Source organism: Xiphophorus maculatus, chromosome 12 (assembly GCF_002775205.1).
Source record: "Xiphophorus maculatus strain JP 163 A chromosome 12, X_maculatus-5.0-male, whole genome shotgun sequence".
NCBI classification, from domain to species: Eukaryota; Metazoa; Chordata; class Actinopteri; order Cyprinodontiformes; family Poeciliidae; genus Xiphophorus; species Xiphophorus maculatus.
In genome coordinates this window covers 13148409-13173822 of record NC_036454.1, presented here as the reverse complement: position 1 = coordinate 13173822, position 25414 = coordinate 13148409, and the positions used below count along the sequence as shown (strand labels likewise).

General features: G+C 38.1%; 2 protein-coding genes across 6 annotated transcripts in view; one reads left to right on the top strand and one right to left on the bottom strand.

Moving 5' to 3' along the window:
• Window positions 1-2371, top strand: part of fancc (Fanconi anemia complementation group C) — a 36090-nt gene extending 33719 nt beyond the window's left edge. For both annotated transcript variants that reach the window (XM_023343333.1, XM_023343332.1), the window contains one exon: window positions 1869-2371. In XM_023343333.1, the coding sequence (XP_023199101.1) occupies window positions 1869-2045 (177 nt within the window). In that variant the 3' untranslated portion in view covers window positions 2046-2371. The remainder of the gene's footprint in view (window positions 1-1868) is intronic.
• A 918-nt stretch (window positions 2372-3289) lies between these two features.
• The window catches only part of c12h9orf3 (chromosome 12 C9orf3 homolog), a 112464-nt gene continuing 90339 nt past the window's right edge, over window positions 3290-25414 (bottom strand). For all 4 annotated transcript variants that reach the window (XM_023343636.1, XM_023343633.1, XM_023343634.1 and 1 more), the window contains 4 exons: window positions 18514-18630; window positions 13246-13332; window positions 13003-13151; window positions 3290-3829 (listed from right to left, as the gene is read on the bottom strand). In XM_023343636.1, coding sequence (XP_023199404.1) covers window positions 13011-13151; window positions 13246-13332; window positions 18514-18630 — 345 coding nt within the window. In that variant the 3' untranslated portion in view covers window positions 3290-3829; window positions 13003-13010. The remainder of the gene's footprint in view (window positions 3830-13002; window positions 13152-13245; window positions 13333-18513; window positions 18631-25414) is intronic.

Below are 25414 nucleotides of genomic sequence, written 5' to 3'. Positions count from 1 at the left end.
GCTAAATTAACAGGGTGAGTAAGGAGAACATATTTTAGAGAAACTGCCTAGACGTCTATCGTAACTTTGAGGAGCTTCAGCTCAAGTGTGAGATTAAACAAATACTAGTCATACACTCCAGAAAACAGGCTATTATGGAAGAGCAAAGAAGAAGCCATGTACAGGACACAGCAAACATGTAAACATGGTGCTGTGGTCAGATGAGACCAAAGCTGAATGTTCTGAAAAATCTCCAGAATGACCTGCTGTAGGCTGCAGGAGACTTGCAGTGAGATTGGAAATTGACCCTCCAGCTGGAAAACTTCCCCAGATTTAAACTTAGACTTAACCGGCGGCATGGTGTAGATCAAGACAAAAGAGTGGGGAAAACCATGCCACACATTTCAGTTTTCTTATGTATAAAAATTAACTTAAGAATTACTCACTTCTGGTTGGTTCATCATTTACAATTTCTATAAAATACATCAGGCTTTGTGGTGGCAAGATAGAAAAACATCTGAAGCTTATGAATACTTATGCAAGGCACTGTATGTGTCTTTCTCCTTTGTATTCCACGCATCACTGTGGGATGCGTGGAATACAAAAAAGTAACAATCAACTAGTTGATTTTTGCAATGAAATGTTCAGTAACTTTAACAGAGTAGGAGGCCTAAATTCCCCAAGCAGAAGAAAACTAAGCAATGCAGTCTATTAAAAGATCCTCTGTTAATATGATGAACAAGTTTGGTAGTTGGGAACAACATAGCTGAATGTTTAGGAGTACTGGTAAAAACATGTTATGAAAACACTTGATTTGCACACTGTTTATACTCTCAGTAATGTGATTTCTAGCAGTTTATTGATTACTATTACTCTTTGTCACATCCTCTTTTTTCTTTAATAAACATTTGGTACAGAACCCAAGAAAACATTCGCAATCACAAAAAATATATATTTGTTTCCGTTTTTCTTTATGTCCTTTACATAGGCTGTCCTGATTGTTCAGCTTTAACTTTGTAAAAAAAAAGCACCTATCCAGAATTTAAATATCTTGTGTAGAAAAACTGAATCATATATTGTTTATTTCAAGAGAAAAAGGCTTAATAGAAATTCAGTGCATAAAATGTTTAAAAATAATTATTTGGTTCTTACAAGTAGGTAAAAAAAAGACCTTAAGGGAATAAAAGAACTTCTAAAGAAAGGACAATTTAATTGAATAATTTGGATGTAAAGAACTAATACTTTTTTCCTTTCATCTTATCTTGTACTTATTACAAGGGGATGATAAGGTTCAATCTTAGATTAGGCTGAACTTCTTTTTTCAATCAGAAACTGGTCTAGGGTTCAGCTTCTTTCCTGCCCAAGCAGTTTGAAATGATGAAAGAAAAAGAACATCTGCATAAAATAAAATCTAACCATCATCTTGGTTATTTAATAGTTGCAGTACACCCTAAATTCTGTTATATTTTGCTTCCAAGAAGCCAGACTTTATTCAGATTACCTAAATTGGTTTTTAACAATATTTCCTGAGGCTTTTCAAAAACTTTTGGAAACTGGCTCCTTTTTAAATTCATTTTCCGTCCAGTCCTTATACCTAACTATTTTAAGATTTTTTTTTTTCATTAATTGTGAAACCACTTGAAAGTAAGCTATGAATCATTCAGGCATAAATACATGCTTGTAACTTAAGGAAGGGGCTGGCAGAGGGAAAAGATGCTTTCTGAGTTACTCAAGAGGTAATTGTGGGTTTTCAGAATTATTTCTGTCAATTGAAATACCACCTTTTTTCCTGCAGTAGTTTGATGAGACCAGATCATTTCCTTTTCAGCCTCTCATGGGCGACAACTTGTTGATTGTGTGTGTGTGTGTGTGTGTGTGTGTCACTCCAGGTGGTGCATCAGTCTGGTCTGCAGGACGAAGCAACACGTGTTCTCAGCTCGCTGCGTCTCAGACTGAATGACCGAGGCAGCTTCGCAAACGACAGAGTTCATCTCAGGATTGAGGAACTTCACAACACAATAAAAAATAAATGTAAGCCAGATGCACCCTCACAAACTGACACATAGCTACGCTGCTGTGTTGTCCTACGGTGGCGGGAGGCTGTTGAAAACAACACAGATTGGAGGACATGTGGAGGACACAGTTATAAACACACAAGTAAGACAGTTACATGTCCCACAAACACTGTTGAGCAGTGAAAGATGGCCATGTTAGGAAGCATCTGCGTGTACGTGTCAGAGTTCGCCCGCTCACTAAATTTCTAAAATACAAGTCCCATCAAACTGCACAGGCTGAACGCAAGGCAACAGCAAGAAATACCCAACAGTACCAGTGATTGTGCTTTACTGGTGCATGGAGAGTAGATTATTGTATGTTATAAATAAACTAAATAGTTCTGCCTATTTGTGTCTTGTGTATTTCTTTGTAATTGGGAAGGATCACATTTACTATAACAAAATCAAATGTAAGCACCCATTGTGAAATGCATATATACTTAATATTTCAGATTTCTATGAAGAATGTAAACCTTTCCTTGATATCTAGTTTTAATTTGTAAATTTACAGTAAGACAAGCACATTGATACAACTCACAGTACCATAGGAAGATCTATTTTTGTCAAAAACTCAGTTCAGAAAATGCTCCAAGATTCTACATACATTTTCTGAGGTGAATGAGTTAGAAACCATATTCATAAATTAACCAAACAAAATATCCTGTGCTTTGACATAATGCATCTCTTGTCTGAACACATACAGGAAAGTAGATAGATTTGTATCTTTTCTTTTTTCAGGTGTAAGTAGAAAGGGAAACAGTGACAGGGTAAAGTTATAATATTTAATTTTCACTTATGCCGATTTTGAATTTAGTTGCTTCTGTTTGTTTTCATTATTTGTTGTTTAAAAAGATGCCATCTTTCAAAGCAGCTTGGGCTGCTTTTGAAAGTAAGCTATGACTCCATCTAGTCTGTTTTGACTAGATGGAAAATTTGCTATGTGGAGCAGGTGTTGCCTAGTTGTGCAGCATTTTAACTTTTTTATTTTCAAGTTGTCCCACAAATTCGGTTAAAAATTTACAAGTAGATTTCTGCAACTTAAAAAAAACAGCACTGCATTTCTTACATTAGACTTAGCCAAATTTACTTCTGATATTTTGAACCTACTTGGCTAAAGTTCTTTAAATTTGGTTTATACTGGTTTTGTTATGTCTTACATAGGACGGGTCTCATTAATAGACCCCTGTGTGATATAAAAAACATTGGGATAAAGGAATTTGAGTTTAGGATAAACAGAAAACACAAGAAGCAACTCATTTATTTCTGTGGAAATGTTTATTTACAATAAAAATATTATTTTTCTAAAATTCATTAAACCAACACAGAAAAATGCCCTGAGCTGTCTGGGGCCAGTCTTATTGCAGTCAAGAGTGAAGTAGGAATAACGTCTGTGAAATTTACCTTCCCTTAAAGAATTTCCAGTCTAAACTTCAGAGAACCATTTAAGACTAAACAGACTGAACTCATCCCTAAACACACCTACGACAACATCAACTCAAGCTCACAGTGTTAAACATGTCTGAGCTTTTATTTGTGAAATCCCCATTTTTCCTCCATTAACGTTCAAAAACAATGAAGAATGACGGTTTTTATTTTGCCTGACAACGCTGTTCCGCTACGAACAGCTTGTGTAGTCCCATTGTAATCGAATACGCTGGAGCTTTCCAGTTGGCTGTAGAGCACAAAGGCAGCCTTCTGGTGTTCCTGCAGAGTCCCAGAGAAAGACGGAGCGAATGCTGCATCCTCGTACATCCTCCGGGCCAAACTCTTGTTGTCTCTGTCCACATTCTGCAAACCTACAAAAAACATAAAAGACACACATTGGAACATTGCGTAACATTTGGTCATCAAATATCCAACATGAGGTGAACCAGACCAGTAAATAATTTTAGAGTCCATAGCAATCTGGGCCACGACGCATTAAACTGTAGTTTAGAAGCTTAGCCTTATTTGTCTAAATATTTATCAATGATGAAGATTTAATATGTATGGCTTAATGGCAGTTAGTGGCACTAATATGTATGAATGTTTCTCTTTTGCTGCCATTAACTCTATTTTCTTGGTTTTTCTATTTTTCTGTCAGTAGTAAGTAGTCTTGGCGCTTCCGATATAAAGCCATTGACAGATCTATTGCTGCCATAAACTGTGTACTATTTTTCACGGAGCGTAACCCTGGCCCAGTGTGTGATGTGCAGTTTACAGATCAGTTGGTTTCCTTCAAAAACAAGTATTAATAATTAAACAAAGCTTAAACTTATTTCCTGATAATTGCATCAAATGAAAGTTTTAACAGTTCAATTGAATGAAGCATCAGCTGTTTGTTTGGGACGTGCCAGATGGAACCGGCACGTCGGTTGTAGTGGACTGTTGTTAGTGGACTGGACTCCTGTTCCTGCTGAACTGAGCCAGTGGTTCTATAGGACTGATTATCAGCTCAGTAGGCACAGGAATCCCAGCCCAAATGTCTTTCTCATCCAAAGTTGGCTGTGAACAGATTATTTTCTAGTTTGTCTTCAATAACACCAATGCAAACCTACAAGAAACCCGATTTGTGTGCATTCAAGACTGTTCAATTTCTGTAGCCGTCAACATAGTTGGAGGCTCTTGGCTGAATGGTCAGAGTGGTTCAAGAATACTGCTGCAAAGCCGGCACAGAAAGAACATTGCTGTTATACCTCAGACTCTCCAAGCAAGGATAGTTTCACCTGCTTATCAACCGACTTATATAGGGGCAAGCCAGCTCTAGTTGAGTTAGTGGTGACAAATGGTTTGAGCAACCAGGCCGCCGCAGGATTGAAAAGCACGAGCATTTGAAGTATTTACTCAGGCAAAAACAATATTGCTAAGCTGAGTTAGTCTGACATTATTGTATTGAAAGAAATGGCATGGAGAGATGTCTGAAGCAGATTTTATACCAGTCGCTAATGTCAAAGCCGCACCACAACTGCTGCTTTCCTGCATCTTCTTCTTAAGGTATATTAATGGTCAGAACTATCTTAGAAGTGGTTCATCCAGGCAAATGTATGACACAAATATTTTGTGAAAGAGACCACTGTCCTGATAGAAGGTGAACCTTCACTGCAGTGTCAACTTTTTGTAGCCCCTTTCTTCCAGGACTGGCCTGTACCAGATTTGTCTGCCATGTTCCTCGTTCTTCCTGGTGCCGCTAAGGCCTTCACAGCTGGATTTATGCTGACTTGAAACTACACACAGCTGGACTCTACTACCAGTCAGGTGTTATCTGAAGTCAGCTGGTTGCACTCGGTTTTATTAAGGAATACCAGAGTAAAGAGGCAAAACAATAATCAGGTTTCCTTCCACTTTGTAAATTCTCACCACTTTGTATGAATCTGTCATATAAAATCCACACAGAGTTGTGGTTGTATTGTGATGTGAATACCTGTGTGAGGGCGTGTAAAATGCAAAATGGTCACATCTCATCACCTTCTCTGATGCCCACACACCGCCTCATTTCGGACTAAAGAATTTTCCAATGCGCTCTTTGAAATGCAATCCAATGCATTTCAGCATTTTGAAATGCACTTGACATAAAAGAGACAATCAGTTTAAACACACATGAGGAGAAGATGTGGGCTTTTTGTGGGGCAAATCAGTTTATTTTCGGAAGCTTTATACAGCGTTGCTTGATCCTTTGATGTGCAGAGAACCATTTCCCTTCCCATTAGAGAGTAATAAATCACCCTTTAGATTCAGGCTCTGATGGCAATTCCTCTTTTTTTTTTTTTTTTTACAGGCCTTTGATGGTCATTACTCTTTTAACAGGCCCTAAATATAGGTCTAAAAATGGCAAGCTCCACATGGCCCTCATTGCTAATTCACACATCTGTCCTCGTTTAGTCGTCATTTTGTCGTCGCCGATGTAGAGCGCTGTAATACCTCCTCACTCCATATATATTCTAGCAGAAGATGTAAAAACGGAACCAAGACTGACCAGTTTGAAATTCATTTTCAGCCATCTGTCATGGCTTAGATCAAGGAGCAGAGTGATCTAGAACTGCATCACAATTAGCCTGTTACACATCAGACTCTTCGCAGACTGAACACACACACACACACACGATGCAGCTGAAGTTAATGCTTTAAGTTGGTATTTTACACTCGTTAGCAAACATCCCAGCTGCAGATATCAACAGATTGGCTGTTAGAAGATAAGCGGACTTAGCTGGAAGGGGATTTTATTTATTTATTTGTTTATTTATTTTTGACTAGTTAGAAGATGCAAATATTGCGCAACTAGTGGTGTGACTAGTCCATGGTGATTTCCTTTTGACCTCAATGTGTGAAGACGGTTATTGATCAATGTGTTTGCTAAAGAAACATGCACCTTCTTGCACAGCAACTCTATGTTTTTATCTTTTTTTCTGCTAATGTGGGAGTCTCCTCTCAGTAGGATCTTCAAATGAAGCATGTCGCATGACCAAGCTAAAAATTCCAGCGGGTGTTTTACAAAGTCTCAGAGTCTGAGACTAAACAAAAGATGGTTACGTAATGCAAATTAAATCTACTGTATAAAAACACTTAATAGAGCCATTAAAGTTAGAATGACATCTAACCTGCTGATGAACCTGGAATATGTTATCAGGTTTGTCTTTGACGCCTTGGCCTTGTTTTCCCTCTCTGAGTGGGAATGTGTGAGAACATGCCTCTCTGTATCTGGGCTGCCTGAGGCTCAGATTAGATCAGAAATCAATGCACATCAGCAGCACTTTTCACCACCAAAGTCATTTTAAGTCTAAATCTCAGCACCAAAAAGATTCTTTTTTTTGGGGGGGGGGGGTAAAGGGATTTAAATTTGTCTTAATCAGTTTTTTAAAAATATTACATCTGTTTCCCAGTTTGATTGCAAAGTCGAAGAACTGTTTGCATTTTTTCTGTGAGGATGTGAGTAGGTTGACTTGGCCAACATTAAAGACTCGAACCTTAAGACTCAAACCTTAAATCTTGGTATGACATTTTGGAGCTGTAAGGCAGTAAAAATGAACTGCAACAAGCCAAGAAAGAGTTTCACACAAAGTTTCCCCAGTAAATTTAGAAAGTTGTAGTTCAGCCTTCAGTTTTTGTAATGCCGCTATGAATTAAGAGGCCTGAGAGATATTGAATGGTACATTTTAAACATTTTTGCCAAGATTTGGTGCATATTTGAGGGAGAAAACAAATTTCTCAAAAAAAAAGTCAGTGCTTCTTTCCCCTACTTTGTAGTTGTTGATTTTTAAGTGAAGTTAAACAAAATGGGAGTTTGGCGTTCCACCCATTTTGTACAAAACAAACCTATGGCATAAATTGGGGGCTTGTCTTTCAAGAAATGTGATTTATCTGAAAAAATGGCATGGAAATCTCTTATAATAACTGTGAAGTAATATGCATGTATAACAATGTATGTTATACATTATCTTGTATAATATACATTATACAAAATGTATAATGTATATTTGTATAATATACATTATTCAAAATAATGCATATTATTTTGTATAATGCTGTGATTAATCTCTTTAAAATGTGGGATAACAACTTTGCTTTTATGTAATTGTATTTTACATCCCATTTGTTGACCTTTTATTGATATTCAATTTAAAATATTTTTTTATTGAACTTTACATATAGTTTTGATGTTTTGGACACGGACAGAATGAATAAGAAATAAGACACAAATAAAGCACATAAAATAAAATAACCCCTCGTCACAGCCAAAGTTGCTCCGTCCAGCCAAAGACCTGTCCTTATATTACGACAGGTTATTACAAGTTTCAACTGTAGTAAAAATTGATATTGAATTTTTTTTAGTTGTTTTTATTAGGCTTTATAAAGAAATAAACCCTAACATTATCCTAGTAATATACCCTGAGGTTTGTGGTTGCAACTTTATAAAATATAAAAAGAGAAAAAAAAGTATTATTCATACTTCTGCAAGGCACTGTAACTTGAGTTTAAAGTATTGCATCAGTCTGAAGCACTGCTATATTTTGCTGTCAGGTCTAACTTTTACTTTGACTGACAGAATGCTGTACTGTCAGATTGTGGTCGCTGCTTTGTATTTGATTAAATCTATGTCAGCGTCGGTAAGCAGAGTCAGGGTCTCACTAGGCCTCATTAGTACACAGCAAGTAGACCCACCAAGGTGCTTGGCTCTCCACCTTTGTCAGGATTACAGAGCGCGATAAAGGCATAATGTGCAGAATCATCCTGGATATATGGATCAAAGTGGAGGCGGAGATGTGGAGATGTGTGTGGGGAGGTTTTACATGCAGGCTCTGGAAAACGATGATGGGGATAAGAGCTCGAAAGAAAAAGGTGAAAAACGATCCAGATACGGCAAAGAAGCAGAAGATAAAGAGATTGTGGGACTTTGAAGAGGCTGAAAAATACGGCTCCACTGTCTCTACACACATTTCTTTTCTTTCCATTGTCTCCCTGTCTGGGTCAAGCTCTCCTCAGGTGCAGAACTTAGCCACTGTGAACAAAGAGGAAATCAATCACTGTTCACCAATCAGCTAAGCTCTGTATCTGGCTGGAGAGAGGGTTCAGAAGCTGGCCCAGGTGATTGACGTGTGGTCAAACCATCGTCCTGATGAGTCCCCCTCATCGTCGTCATTTCAAATCACCGTCTCCTCAAACATAATCACGCAAACCCTTAAATAATCAGGCCTTCTAGAGTTCTGGTTTCTTCAGTGTGTAAGTGCGTGAAGATGTTTGTGCATTGAATGAGATCTGGTTGCCAGAGCTGCCGGCGGGGTCAGGACTGTGTGGTAATCCCTGGCAATGTGATTTTATCATAAGCCACAAATCAGCACGCCAGGAACCCTCACAGCCCAGACATGAAAGAACAAGATCTCCTCTCTGTCTCTCATTTCCCTCCCTCACTCTCTACCTGCTGAATCAGACTCCAGTTCACTGCTAACACCCTGAAAGTAAAAACTTTCTCTACTCTGGCCTCCTGTTTTTCTCCCCTCACGTCTGCCATAAGAACTCAGCCATGAAAGACCACAACTGCAGATCATTCACTGCCTTACTCTCACCCGCTATTTCCTTGGTTACCCTTCTTCTCGTCTCCTATTCGCCACGCTTGGCTGACCCGGCGATATGCCCCTCATTAAGCGGATCAAGAGGGATTCCAAAGGCATGTACTGGGGGGAGGAAAATTACAAGACAGCGAGCAGGGAAGGATGGAAAAAAGAAAAAAAGGTACTGAAAGACCACCCTAATACTCTAAAGAGTTGTGCTTTTCAGGTTCAAAAACAAAGTGGAGGAGGGAGCACGCCTTCATAGACATGTTGTTTTCAGTTAAAACCCACTCAGCCTGCCTCAGCAAAATCAACATAATCCACTGTGATTGAGACTGAATGTTTGGGGGAAAAGGTACAGGGAGGACTGTTCAAGTTAGGGTTCCTACACATTTTCTATGTAAATATCCAATGGTTTACCAATCTTAACATTCCAGTTTAGTCTTAAAATATCAAATACCAAAATTCACAGAGCATAAAATCATATTTCTGCAGTGGGCATAATGAGGGCTGCAAAAAAAAAAGAAAGAAAGTAAGGTCATGTAGGGCATGAGCAAGAAAAGGAGAGAGCAGAAGGAACAAAGAATGAGATAATATGCAATAAATGACATGAAGGAAGGAAAAACAGAATGACAAAAACAAGGAAGAGAAGTAGGAAGAACTAAAGGAAGAAAAAAGAGAAGAGAGAATGATACATGTGACAGCAGGAAGTAAGGATGAAAGCAAGGAATGGAAAATGGGAACAGACATAACATAAGGAATCACATAAGAAAAGAAGGGACAGAAGAAGATAGGAAAGACATGAGGATCAAAGTAAGGAAGGATGGATGTAAAGAAAGAAGAGCACAAGGAAGGAAGGTGGTTACAAGAAAAATAATCAAAAGAACGGAGATAGAGAAAGAAACATGGAGCAGAATGACATCTAGGAAAGAAAGGAAGGACACAATGAACTTGCTTGAAGAAAGAATGACGACATGACAGCAAACAAGGTAAGACCCAAGGAGGAAGGAAGGACAACATTCCATGATCCATTGGAACATGGAATAAAGTCTGGAAATGTAATATTTCTTAATACTCTAGCTTCCTTTTTCAGGCTTATTCAAACCTTGAAAACACTGAAATCAAGTTCCAGACTGTGTAGGAACCCTGTCAAGTAAAAAAAGACTATTTAGGAACACAAACTAGGTAGGGAAACATAAATCCACCTCCCTACAGAGAGATATGAAAAGACAGCAAGGAGGTCTGTTCATCCATCATTTTAATTGGAGTGAGATCTCAGATGACCAGTGGGATCCACTGATGTTTATGGGGGCTTGCTTGGGCCGGTCCGATGGGAAGTCATAGTAAAAGTTGGAGTATTAATCTCTAAATGCTTCTTCTGCTCTTCTGAGGTGACAGGAGGAGGAGGAGGAGGATGGCAGAAGGATGTGGGAATGCTTGTGGCAGCGTATCTGTGTCAGCGAGATTTATCAGGACAGAGCCGGATGCCAAACACTTGTAGAGAAAGCCTTTCACATCCAGAGCAAGTTTTTAGCTGCATCTTCTGACAAAGTCTGAGTTAACCAAGGTCACAGATGCCTTCTCAAGTGTTATTAGGTGGAGGGAGGAGAAATAATAACACAGCCCCATTTGATTTAAGCCAAAAATAATTTGCTCTACCTGCTTATATTTTGGTGGGATTTTTTTATGATCATGTAATTTTCATGCAAGTTTCAGACATTATCAGCTGCATCTGGTAAAGATGTGGAAAAAGCCTTCAAATAAATTAGTCTTCTATAACAGCATTATAATCATACGCTAAAACCTTTTGAACAACCTAATGTTTAATCTGAGTGTATTTGCTCTCTGTATGGCCATGAATGACAATTTAATTAGTATTTGGTCAGTTAATTTTGCTGCAACTTCTGCATCATTATTATTTTTCAAGACCCTGTGGAATCCCATTTTCATTTTACTGACAAAGGCCACCCGTTTCTTTAATTAATATTTAATTGTGTCTGGTATTTTAAAGAATTCCTTATTCCAAGCACTCTAATAAGGTTCCCAAGGCCTTTGAAAATAAACTTCCCTCATACGTAACGGTGACAATGTAACAACTTTTGCACATATATTCTTCATAGCACACCAGACTAACCCAAAGTTTTAATTTTAGTCTTATTTGACCAATGGTTCCAGTTACAGTAGAGTTTAGCCTTTTCCACATGGCTATGTTTGAGGACTGTAAAAGCTTTTTGCGGCATCAATAAAAACAACCAGTTTATATATTGTTAACAAATGTGTTATACTTTTTGACTCTAATATGTCATAATTGCTGCAGTTCTCTCACTGTAAACTGTAGTGATTTTTCTTGTATACCTCCCTTACTATGTACCTTACTGTTCTTGGTGGCAAGACAAATACAGATGCTCCTGGTAGGGGCCACTGGCACAGAGAAATGGGCCTATGTGTTGCATCATATTTATACCTGATAAGTGCCTTTCCTCTAAAAATAAGTAGATTGTACATTTAAAAAACCTTCAGTAATAGATATTTTGGACATATTACAAAGAGTGCAAATAGTTCATATTTTTTATGGTGCCATTTTCCCTCACTGAGTAATTGCAATCAAATTAAAGTGTGCATGTGTGGGCGTGTGCACACACACATGCACATGCCCACACACAAATATATATATATATATATATACACACACAACATCTGGATGGACTACTCCCCATATGGGGTCTGTGTTTGCAAGAAATCCAAAACAGAAAGTTTAGTTAACTGTGTTTTTTTGTTTTTTTTATTATTATTTATTTATCACAAGTCATAACCTCATTGTACCATTCACTAACACTATTGCATATTGGATTTTTTCCTAAAATTGTGAGGCTCTAAGTTAAACACTACTAATTCATTACAGTATGTATTATTCCTTCATTGTGCTAAGAATTGAGTGACAGTCTTTTTTTTTTCTTTTTAACACCTTGGACACTTTCTAAACAACCTGGTTGCTGATTCAGATTGACAAAAGCTCTTGGATAGAAAACTAAAACAGAGTTGAATTTACTCATGAATAAGGGTGATTTTCAGGCACTTTCTGTTTCAAATTCAGCAACACAAGACAATCTACTACATCCAGCAATTTCGGAAAAATTATAATTCACTATAATTCAAGTATGCTTTTAACTTTTTGCTGTAATTATTTAAATTGTCCAACATCCAGGTGATCAGTTTGCACACCAGTCTCTCTTTCCCTTTTTGTTCTCTCCCAATCAAAACTTTTCATCTTTCCTTCATTTAGTACCAGAGTAAGAAACCCCTCACTGCTCAGGATAAGCCAGGAGTCCACTAGTTGACAGCTGTGATTATGCATATAAACAACACCCAGTGGAGGAATTCCAGGCTGGACTGTGTGCAAATCGCCAAAAATTGAGTCGAGACCATCCTGAGCCCCTCAGCACATGCTCACTGACCTATTTTCTCTGCTTTACTGTCTTCCAGCACAGTTTGTTTGAGGAACAAATTCCCAAATTCCTTCTCTGACAAATATGGTAATGGTGCTGCCGTGAAACCTCATGAGTCTACGAGCTCGCTTACAGGTCAGAAAGGAATGTGCAGCAAAGGTAGCCAGCAAATTCACATGTAGACTCCCTGCTAGGATCGATTGGATCAAAATAGATTCAACACAAAGCTTTCTTTATCAGGTGCCTCTACAGGTCCAATAAGGCAAAGTTTCAGTAAAAACCCTTATGAGGCAATAATTACCCTGACGTATCCAATACATGTTAATTTTTAATTAAGTCTCTGGACTTTTAAGGCACATGTTGGTTAAAGTTAGCAGTTTCTGCTCAAACTGTTGAAAGGAAGAGAACCAGCAGAACTAAAAGTCACCGTTCAGTAGAGTGACAGAAACCCCGTTGGAGCTACTAAAACTAAAAATCTGCTAAACAAAAACGACACTTCACCTCCAGTGTCACAGAATCATCTCCTCCACAACTCTGCGTGCTGATTGGTCCATTTCCTCCTGGACCAATCCGAGACATCGACGAGCCAAAGCCTGCTGCTCTGGATCCTCCTGAACCATCAGCTCCCCGTAAAGATACACACCCATTGCCTGAAACACACACACATTTTGTTCTAAATCTTCTCTTTGCTTTTCTACATGACTTGAATGATTATAGAGTAGAGGGCTAATGCTAATGTTTTACCTGGTCATGAAGCAGAAAGTCCTCAACATCACAGTAAGCCTGAGAGTAAGCGTGCTTAACCACCAGCTCACACCAGCGATGTCGGACCTGCAACCAAAACAGGGAAAAAAAACAACTGCTAGTGATAAATACTACATTTCAATTTCAGAATATTGTACATTTTCCCTTCTTTGTAACATCTCTGGGCTTTGAAGAAAGATAGTTACCAAGCTACCTGGCCTAGTGGGTGATAGGTGGAGGCAGCACAAGCGATGCCATTATTGCCATTAGTGTAGGCTTAATTTAGAGTTTGTAGACAATCATTGTTAAAATAAGTGCTGCTGCAATATTTGACACATGAGGCGTTAAAGCATCTTGGGATGAAAACAGGCTCATTGTTGCAGCCATAGCACCCAACCAGTTTGTTAAGCAACATATCTTGTCATTGCTAGGATTTATAAATTGTCCATGTTTGATGAATTTAGTTTTATGGTTTTATTTCTAAGCATATTGAATTTTAAATTCAATATGCTTAGAATATGCTGTATGAAATGTACGATAAATAAACTTGACTTCACTTGATTTCCTTTGACGTCTTCACTCATCAATACATTTTTGTAATCATTCTTGCGTTATCATTGGGAAGCACAATAATATTGAATGTTACGTTTCTTTAAAACTCCATTCACCCATCCACTGTCTAGTAACAGCTTGTCCATGCAGGGTCACAGGTGGGCTGGTGCCCATCTCCTGTGGTCATTGGATCAGAGGTGGGATACAGCAGTTCATTCGTTTAAAAATTTCAAGAGATTAATGTAGAATTAACAGATCTGGGATTCTGAAAACTGAATATAATATCACGTGAGAAACTTCAATTAGATTTTTTTGACTGTGTATTTGTTGTTTAACGGGGTGTGTGTGCATTTGTGAAAGATGCTGCCTGGCCTTTTTCCTGGAGGATCAATAGGAGCTCTGTTGCTGCGGTTACAGGAGAGATCAGAGACTGCCTCTGTCCCTGCCTCAACCATCATCCGTCATCATCTGATACGAGCGCGCGTGAGTGTGTGTATGTGTGTATGTACATTTATATACGTGTTGAGGAGACTGGTAGAGGACGATAAAAGATATTGAGGAGCCCTAAAAATTTTGAGATGAAAAATCTTTTAAAGCATCATCAATTCTTTTACAGCTTAGCTGTTTCCCCTTGACTGCATTTTTCGTGGGTGTTTTCAGTCTTCCTCAAAGTGTCTCCACAGACTCAGGGTAATAAACTAGTCCCTTGAAGAATTCAGTGTGGGATTTCTGGTGATTGATTTGATCTCAGCAGCTCAAGCTTTGGGAAAAGAAAAGGTACAGGAATTCATTTAGAGGTTTTAGAAACTGAGCAGAAGTGATCCCTCCAAGGCCTTTTTTCAAGCTTTCACTCTCGTAACAGAAGTTTGAGTCTTTAAAACGCTACATTCTGCTCCTTTCATCTTTGCAGTGTCAAAACTGAGACCGACCAATGCTTCATTTGGAAGCCAAAAAGGTTAGTTTAATCGGTTTTTAAAATGTTTTTTTTAATTAAGTTGTATCTAGTAAGAACTCAAAAAGCAGATAAATTTAATAAATCAGCCCCATTTCCCTCTAGAAATATGTCTTCCTGTCTTTGCACGAGTGTGCACAATGTGTTTACCCTCTAGTGCCAGTTCTGCCCTCCTGGCCTGTGCAGCTGCTGACTATACTGGGTTACATTCCTGGGGAGAGCCTTGGGGCACAGCAGCTGCTTGGTGCACCTCTTCTTCTCCCTTTTTTTCTTTTTTAAACTATGTTTCCTCTCGCAGGGCCCCTCTTCCTGACAGCACATGCAATTACGCAGTGACATTCCTTCATTTATTACTGCACCACTGCTCTTCCCTTCACTCCTCTCTATCCCCGGTGTTATCACACACAGGAACTACAACTGTTGCTTAAATATTCAGTGTGCAAGCAGAGTTACAGACTATCTTTTGTCTTTATTTGCTACTATCTAAATGCTCCAAATTCTGCTAAATAGTGTATGAGCTTGATTTTAGAGCAGGTTGACTGGTATCTGCTGGATCAGTGGTCACTTCAGGAAGGTTTGCTTTGTCTGCATCATTGGTCAGGGAAGTATGTACATGTCAAATTAACTTTGACTTGATTAATTTGTGATGATTGACAATCGTCACCTATTGGTAGTTTACTCTAATTTTTTCACCACTTGCCATTTATCAGCCAGCTTGGCAGTTACATTTTGAACAATATTGCCAAGGGGAAAAGTGTCCCAACTGCCTGCTAAAGGAGGGAGAGAAATTTTACCACTAATTTTGTCACTAATTTTGTGCTATCATGCACAAAATGTAAATGGAGGATAAATAAATCCCCAACATAACATGTTTTTGAGCCAGTAAATATCTCAACAATCATGTTAATAGCGTTTTATGTCTGTCAGTGTTTGACAGTTGTTATTTTTGATACGTTTATCAAACGTCAAACTTGGTAATGGACTTCATTAAAACAATTTTATCATTGCAACTATTCTAAAATGTAGATAATCAATGTCATTTAACGATTTGCAGCTACTTATTCAATTACCAAATTCATGTGCTGAAAGCTTGAAAGCAGCTTAAAGATTCCATTCAAAATGCAATTTTTAAAAACTAGTTCAATTTTTCGATGTATTTCCTGCATGGACAGATTTGCTTTTTAATGTAAGCTCAGGTACACATCTATGTTGCACAGACTATTTCTGAATCCCATCGTCAGTTCCTCCATGGATGGTTAGCCATGTTACATCAAAATCTTCCGATGTGGACATTATGCGTTGTTTAGATTTGTGAGTGACTGTAGCTCCAATACACAGCTGTTTTAGTGGTCAGTATAACTAGAAAAGTGCTGTATAAAGTTTAATCCACTTACTCTGATGTGATTCTAATTCAGTTACACAGTGTAAACACTGTGATAGAACAATATAAGGCTGGAACATTGTAATTTAATGCCCACCAGTCCCATCTTTCCTCGGAGACAACAGCCCACTACAGCCCACGTGAGCAAAATCCTATAACAATGTAACAGGACAGGAAGTATTTAAAAAAAATACCTAAAGGATGTTTGATGCAACCTACATAATCTTACCCTGTAGATTAGAACTCTCACAAAAGATAATAACTGTTAATGAAAAAAAAGATCTGCAATATTTGACAGCTTTTTTACTCAGCATAAACCAAATTCTTGAACTGCTCCAGTGCAACCTGTAGTCAGCAAACTTAACAGAATGAATTGCCTTTGACATATGTGCACCCCACCAAATGTGCACAGGTAGATTTACACTCAACCTCAAACCACACCAGGTTAGGAAGGGAAGTGGGCCAAAGTCGCACTCTTACATGCAAACATATGTACACAGGTCCACCAGCAGAAATATTCATGGCCACTAACAGGCAACACAAAGTCGCCTGGTTTCACGCACAATGACAGTCAGCTTCTCACTTTTGTTCAGATTTTCACACTGATAAAAATTCTACAGGACAGCATTTTCTGCTCAAAGACAAGCTTTCTTATCACGTTTGCTCTACAGTGTCTCGGCACTCTGCAGATATTTGTTTAGCACAAGAACATATGGTGAAACATTATGTAACAGCATCATGCTGTGATCACATTTAAATGAAATATTATATATATATACTGGGTGTATATATATATATATATATATATATATATATATATATATATATATATATATATATATATATATATATATATACTGTATACTGTATGTTGTGAAACTATAATAAGGGGAGAAGACATGTATGCTGTTCGATCTGACAAAACACCATTACAAAGTGATAGTATTATTAGCTCCCTTTTAGAATTATAAACATCCATTTATATCATCCAATATTCATTAATTCCAGAAAGCTCCCATCTGTGACTGAAACTACACTCAGATCTGTTTTAATCCAAGAGTTTTACACAAATTAATTATCATTTATCAAAACAGAATGTGGTGCAAGAGAGTGAGAAGTGGAAGAAATAAAGTTTCAGACACAGAAAAATGAATAACCGGATTTATGAGGAGAGTTGAAATTGATTAACCTCTTAACAACGTGACAAATAACCCTGGACGGCGCCACTGCCTTTAGAGAGGTGTGTGTAAGTGTGTGTGTTTCTGCAAGTGTGTTATTTCTGCATCACTACTTGCATAATGGTCCTGCTTATTTTTAGCAAATAGTGAGAGCTTTTTTTCCCCTGGAAATTGTGGAGGAGAATCTGCATTTTATCTGCCAGGAAGTCTCCTGATCCTGAAAGCTGGATCCGAGGCCAAACATAGAGCGGCCTTCATTTTGTTACTACGAGGTCGATAAGCAGCCACTGAGTAATTACCGGTATACAAATACAATGGTACATTTTTCTTTTTATTTGTGTGATTATGTCATAGACAATATATATTTTGTAATTTTCATATTTTAATGCACCTTTTCTCATCAGGATCAGTTCAGTAACTGCTCAAGTGACAACAAAACATCTGAGTCCCATTAGACGCACTGCAGCCTCAACAACAGCTTGTATAATTAATAGGAAGCTGTAAAAACATAAATATGTATCAAGTTTTTCTTTTCAAAATGAGCCATGTGTTAATGACAGAGGTTAGTGTGGACAGTTTACTGGTTTCTCCCACAGCTGTGTTTCCACACCAGTTCTCCTGTACTTTACAGCAACTCTGTAGTGTAAAATAAACTTGGTTATTGCAAATACCAATACAGGCAAAAAATACACATATGCAAATACTGTTTTAAAAGTATAAATATATACAGTATATAACCTACACTGGCTTATGAAGGCATTCAGCACAGTTGAACAATTCTGCCTTTTGTCACATCACAACCACTCACTTCAATGACTTTATTATTACCTTCAAAAAGTGGGCCCTAATGTAATGTAGATGGAAAATTCAAGATGTTATTATTTTTTTTACAACTAAAAACCTTGATCATGAAACACTGCAGTGGTAGCATCATGCTACAGAAGAGAATGCGCTTCTCTTCTGTATCACCTCCCAGCAGGGCATCATCCTTAAACATACAGGCAGAGCTGCAATAGCATATTGTTTTTAACCACAGCATATTTTGGTGTTAGACCTACCTAGTCAAAGTCCAGACCTTAATTCAATGAGAAAATTTGAACATTTCAAGGTGTATTGATATTTCTACAAGATTTTTAATCCCTGTAGCCGAGTTCAGAGAACTTGTTTGCTCACTTGTCTGAGCTTGTGTGCACGTTGTGTCTCACCTCAGCATCTTGGTTCTGCAGATTGTAGGTCTTGTGCAGAGCACGCATCGATGGCACACTCAGCTCCGATTCTTCCAGCAGAAGCTCCAAAAGCATCACCAGCTGCTCCGTTGTCAGCTGAGGAGACAAAACGGTTTATAATGTCAATAGAGGCTCACTCATGAAACTTACTATTGCACACTATTGAAGATTATTAGTGTAACCTTCTTCATGCAGCAAACACCACCAAACAAGCAAAATTATCCAAGCTTTCGAAATAAGTTGAATACCAGATATTGCCTGCAAGCACATTTGTATTGTTTTCTGAAAGCTTAATTTTCTTCTCTGTGCTGTGACTGGAAGAATGGAAGAAAATCAGCAGAAAACTGGCACTTAATTGAGCTCCTCAAACAGAGGAAGAGGTAAGACAATAATATCAGAGATGGTAAATTAATAAATATGATAATGTAAAAGAATATTGAGCTACCAAGAAATATTACAAGAGAAAATGAGACGAAGCGAAAATATTACGATTGGAGAGCAAGACAGAGAAGTGAGATGAAAGAAAGCAGGGATGCCGTCTTTGTTAGCTTTGAACCAAAAGTAGGAATCTTGTTTGGGAATAAACAGTGCTATAAAAGTCTATTTTTGTTAGCACAGTTATGCGTTTTAAACGTTGGAATCCCATAGTGCAATAATTTATGGGTCTTAAAACGGAAAGGAAAAAAAGAACAAATGTTTTCAAGAATTTCTGGCTTGTGCCTCCTTTTATCCTGTTGTCCTGGAGTAAACAGCCTTATTTTTTCAGATGACTAAAATCTTCAGAGACGAGTATTCTGGGAAACCATGTAGGCAGAGATATGAGAAAGTGGCTTCCTCCTCTGGGGACAGCTGTGCCCAGCCTTGCCTGCCTTCCCTGCTGGGTACACCCAACACTTTCCCCCTGCTCCCAGCCTGGGACACAGTTAATGGCTGGAGGCCCCTCAGAGACCAATGTGAAAATGAGTATGAAGTTTGTGTGTGACTGAGGGGGAGCAGAGTGCGAGAGAGAAACAACACATCCTACCTTAAGTTGGAGTGAATGAATCATGCATGAATGTCATAAACGACGACCATAAGTCACGTTACAACCAGAACCTTGAGTGTATTCTACTGGTATTTTATGTGAAAAGGAAAGTAATACATGCCTTTAAAAATTTTCCAAATAAACATCAGAAGAAAGATTAAATACTTTGTGAAATAACCTTTGTAAAATGAATGTGCTTTAACATAAACCATTGGAGATGTGGCAGGATGTTTAGGATGTGTTGTGCTGGAAGGTAAACCTCCATCCCAGTCTGCAGCATCAACCAGGTTTTCTGCCAGGGTTGCCCTGTATCTAGCTGCATTCATCTTTCCATTAACTACAACCAGATTTGCATTGCTTGTGGAAAATTTAAAACAAGACACCTTATGCTTTATTTGCTTATTTGTTTTGTTCTCCCAACAATGACTTTTTTCTACCCACTCTTCAATAAAGGCAGTTTTTTCAAGTGCACAGCCAGTAGTTTTTCTGTCAACAGATTCTCCCACCTGAGCTGTGAGCTATTGAAGATTAATGCTGCCAGTTTTCTTTCTTATTTAAGATTCTAGATCAAATAAGGCTCTGTGAGGTGCTTTAAAAGACAACCCTGAATTAAAGCAACCGACAACGTTATCCCCACTGTTGATCTCCAATGTTCCCCAACAAACCTCTGAAGCCTTCGCAGGACAGCTGGATTTATGCTGAGTTTGAATTGCACAAATTGTACTTTCTTTTTGGTAAAAAGCTTGAAAACCATCTATTTTTATCCTTCAATTTGACAATCATGTTCTCCTTTGTGTTGGACCATGACATAAAATATGAACAGATTACAGTGACGGTACAAAATCTGAAGAATTTGAAGAGGTATGAATATTTCTGCAAGGCGCTGCACCTCTTGGACCTGAGAGAGTCACATTTAGACTTGAGCTAGCAAACAGTCAAATTAAACTGTACTTGCACTGCTGCCACATGCACACATATTTACAATGGTTAACATGTGATATTCTGGATTCCCTTCACCCTCTATTGACTCCTCTCTTTCCCTCACTCCTCCCTCCATTTTGTGAAGGCTGAGAGTGAGTGTTTTCTGAAGTGACATCTCCATCTTCAATGAGTCTCAATGGAGCCCACCCATGATCTCTCTCAACCCCCCCACCCACCCGCCCTACTCTTTGAAAATGAGCAGTTGGCAGCAATAAAACACCGCTCTCACAGGAGCGCTCACACAACCTCTCTGCACGCCATGACTGTGAGGTCCTGTTTTGCCTGTATGTATTTATGTTGCTATGGCGGTAATCAATATGTCTGCAGCAGTGTCTCCAGAAACAAATTCCTGGTCAATGATGATACATTTGAAACTAGTTCACATTGTTATTATCCTGTCACACACAGTGTGCACTTCATGGCAGACAGGGATGGAACCGTCTCCCTTATCAAATGTCACCCGTTCATGACTTCAACAGAGGTTAACAGTGGCGCCTACAAACACCGTCCTGCACTTTAATAGGAACACAGGATTTACTGGCACTGGCAAAGAAGGGTGTATTTTCTGTTACTTCAATCTTACAATTAGCTAAAATCTACAGGAAATATCAGGAGCTGTTTTTCCACCCTACAAAGTCAAATATGAGTAATTTGTTTCCCACGCTTCTGCCTCAAGATGGCCAGCACTATGTTTCCTTAAAGAACCCGTGAGGAGAATAAAACACGTGCCTGAAAGCAGATTACTTATTCACACAACATACTCTGCTACTTTTTCTACACCTGGAATTTCTTTCTGTGTGCTCCTTAAAATTTCTGGTTTTCATTTTGCAACCTTAAAAAGACAAAAACTTAGGACGGTGAATAAGAAAAAATCAGAAATGTTTTCACAGTGATTAAGCTTCTGTTTGTGTCATACAAAACAAGCTGGGAGAGAAACAGAGACGATTTTTTGATCCGATGGATTCACTTTTCTTAAAAACTAAATAAATTCTTCTCAACCAATAGTTTTTATACAGTCTAGAAACCTACAGCACCTTCCACAATAATTCTTAAAAATATCTCTATAAAAATAAAATAAATATCACAGCTCACAATAGCAAATTTTCACAAATAGAATTTTTTTTTTTGACAAATCTGTTTTTTGCACTCAGTGGTGAAAAATAAATACCACATGAATAAACAAATGTTACCAGATTTTGTATTTTATTCATGTCTTTTCAATGCTTTTTTTTTTTGCAGCATTAACCAGCACTAATGTGGCACAAATGTTTAACTTACTTTTTCTGAAACTGAGCAAGATCTAATTTTTAAAAAGAGTAGAATAGATTTTACAGCTCTTGACAATAATTTTTGTATAGACAAAATGTCTCTACAAAATGCCTCACACTAAAGAGAAGAGTAATTTCTTCCTGATCACATGATTCATGCTGTAAAAAACATAAGAAAACTCACAGAAACAGCTGTGGTTAAAGCTACGGGTTAAAGGTTGTCTGAATGTAAACATGTTAATCCAGGCAGTATATTTCCACTGAGAGGGTTTCACCTGTTTGCTTAGTCAAAGCCATATAGAGAGTTGTTTTTTTTTGCTGGCAGGGAATATTAGGACCAGAATCCATGTAATAAACATACTTTTCCCAGAATTTCCGTAGTTCTACATTTTCAGGCTGTTTTAAAATGCAAGAGTTGATGGTCATAGAAAATCCTACAGCTGAGACTTGGAAATTTAAATGTTTCCCAAAGTCTACTTTTTTTTTATATACTTATCCAGATCACGGAAAACACTTGAATCGAATTCCAAACTTTTCCAGACGGCATTATCTACTATTATAACACAATCAACATGCCAGTGCTCACAATCTGCTGACAGAGGTCTGTTTCGCCATCTGTACATTGAATTGAGCTTTGTTAGGACCTTTGGGGAATATGCTGCTGAAATGTCCCCTCACACACACTGACCTCTAAACCTCTACAGAACAATGACACACAAACACCCACGTGTGTGGATGTAGGTATAAATACAGACTGGTTAGTTGACTGACAGCTCAATGCCGCACAGCAATAGTAAAGACAGGAAATGATGTTCACTTTAAGCTATGAATACAATAAAGCAGTGTTGTTTTGTTCATTACCTCATAGGGACCTTTTCTGGTATAGTCTGCACCTAAGGAACAATAGTCGGTGCAATGTCTTAATAAGGACAAACCCATCCCCAGTGGAGGCATTTTTAGTGTGATAGACAATGATTGGAAACCTGAGCTAACCTGCCTTTTCACAAATACAAAGCACCTCTATTTATGGTATCTCTATCGGTAAAAATTCAAACTGAGAAGAAGACAGAATGAGAGTTGCTTCTGACCCCTTTGCCCCTGCTTCTTTGGAAAATGTTGAACGTACTAGGATTTACTTTCTCCCCAGCAATCCATCACTTCTTCAGTATTTCTGTGGTAATGACACTTAGCGCCACTTTTTTCTGTTTGAGGGGGGCAGAACCTTGTCCTCCATCAGGAGGCTCCAATTTTAAAATAAATCGGACTCAAAATATTAATCTGTCATTTACATCGCCTTTGTTAAATGAGGTCAGAACACCTGAGAAATCCAAAACAAATGTTTCCTGTTATTACTGCAGCCAGACATATGACAGACATGCTCAACCCTGCAAAATTAATCTTCACTGTCATCATCTTATGTTTTTGCTTTAACAAACTAAATACAAAACAGACAATGAGTAATGAAAAACCCAATTGTTTTTGCTTAAAATATATTTATAATGAGGTTTTTGACATGAAATTCACACCAGATGTCAGCAACAAACTAATCCAAACATACAAAGAAAAAAAATACATATGTTAGTTTCAATAAATAACTTAAGAAACAGGAAATTGAATCAATTGACAGCGGGAATAGAAATTACTCCTGTCTCTTTATCAGTGGAAATTAATATCAAATGAATTAGTCCCTAAAAAAAGGTTTTAAATCTTTTAAGTTATCAACATCTGGAATTGTATTGTTGCATTTATGGCAGACGTTTCTAAACGTCAAACTACCCGGTAAGTTGACATAATCTAAAAGAGCAAAAAGCATAACTTCTCCATAAAGCAGTCATGAACAGGTGTTCCTCAAACGATTTCAGACAGAGAAGTCAAGAGAACAGGTTCTTTCCAGGCCAAGAACCAATTTTTGGCCTGAAAATGACAGATACAGGATTTCCATGCAAACAATTAATTCAACTAATGCACTCAACCACAATGGCCTCTACGCACACTCCCTATTCCACAGCTGAAGAAAAAGTATACTGAAGCTCATTTAAGATTTGCTGCTGAACATAAGGACAAACAATTAAATCCCAAACTGAACCCTACGGAAGAGGATTAGGGCCACCGAAAAAAAAAAGAATTCTGACTTTAAACTCAGAAATGTTTTTTTTTTTTCTCGGTGACCCTAATCCTCTTCCGTACTTTGGGTACAATTGCACACACCATGTTTGGAGGAGAAATGGTACTATATAATGCGTAAATACACCATTCTTACAAGTGTGGTTTGGAGGTGAAAACATTGTGTGGGATTGGTTTTTAGCATATGGTATTAACACATTTCATTTAACTGAAAGAAAGACTAATAAAAAATGTACCATAACATTCTTGATAGGAATATGCAAATGAAACCATGGAGGATCCTTCACCTCGACAATAATCCAAATGTAGTACCAATAAAAGTCTTAGTTTCAAAGAAAGAAGACATAGTTCTATTATGCACCAGTCAATCAACTAACTGCAAACTTTATGGACAGAACTGAAGATTAGAGTGCATGGAAGATGCAGTCTTCAGTTTTATCTTGAAGTGGTAATTACCAACAAAGGATTTTCTACTAATTTGTTAATTTCGTGTCAACAGAAAACTATATTCACTGAGAAACAGTTGACATGTTCATCACTTGTTTTTCCTGCTGTTGTAACTACGGAATCTAAGCTGCTTTTCATCTCACTTTTCTGGCTGTAGGAAAAACTATTATGGCATATACTATTTTATACCTGAAGATATAACATTTATTTTGATAGTTTAGGGCTAATAAAAAGGATGGAATCAAACGAATTCATGGCTAGAAACAAAGACAAGAAATCCCTACTAAAAGTCAACCAGAAAACCAATTCACTGTGAAATAATGACCATTTTTTTCCCCTTCAGAGGATAAAGGAGGCTGTAAAATCCATAAAGTCCCTTGAGTTAAATTTGTGACTTGTGACATTATACAGTGAGTAAAATTTGACTAGAAATGACTTGGCTTTAAAGGAAGACAGATGTTTTGGTAATACGTACCCCTACATCTGTACCTACAGGGGGTGGGAGGTCTTTCTTGTTGAGCCATGCATCAATATGGGGGGTTGGAGACACTGACTGAGTGTGACATTATAAAAGCAAACTGTAATGTCTGAGCGGCCGCTGAATCGTTCGTGCATGTGTGCGTCTGTGTGTGGTGCCATTCAGTCACTCGGCTGCCTTTTATTTCTTTCTGACCGCAGGCTCGTAAAAACACATTCTGGCACCGGCAGCCAAAGGACTCGGCCCGCCCCTCAGGTACTAAGGTTTCATTCTTTCTTTCACTCAGATCCTTTCTTTTCTTTCTTCTGCTGCCTGTGTCTCCAACGCCGTCTGCTGTCTGTCTCTGTTCCAGATCTTTTCATTACACCTTTTCAATGGTGCAAACTCTTGTGTCTGGCTTGGCCAATTAAACGCTCCTCTGTTGCCCTTTTTAAATATATTTGTCTGGCTTAATTCTGCACATGGGGCCCTGATCACTTGTCAGGTGGAACTGTAGAGGCAGTATTAGGTCCTGAGGAGGGACACGAATGTAAACAGATGTGACACCTTTATAAATAT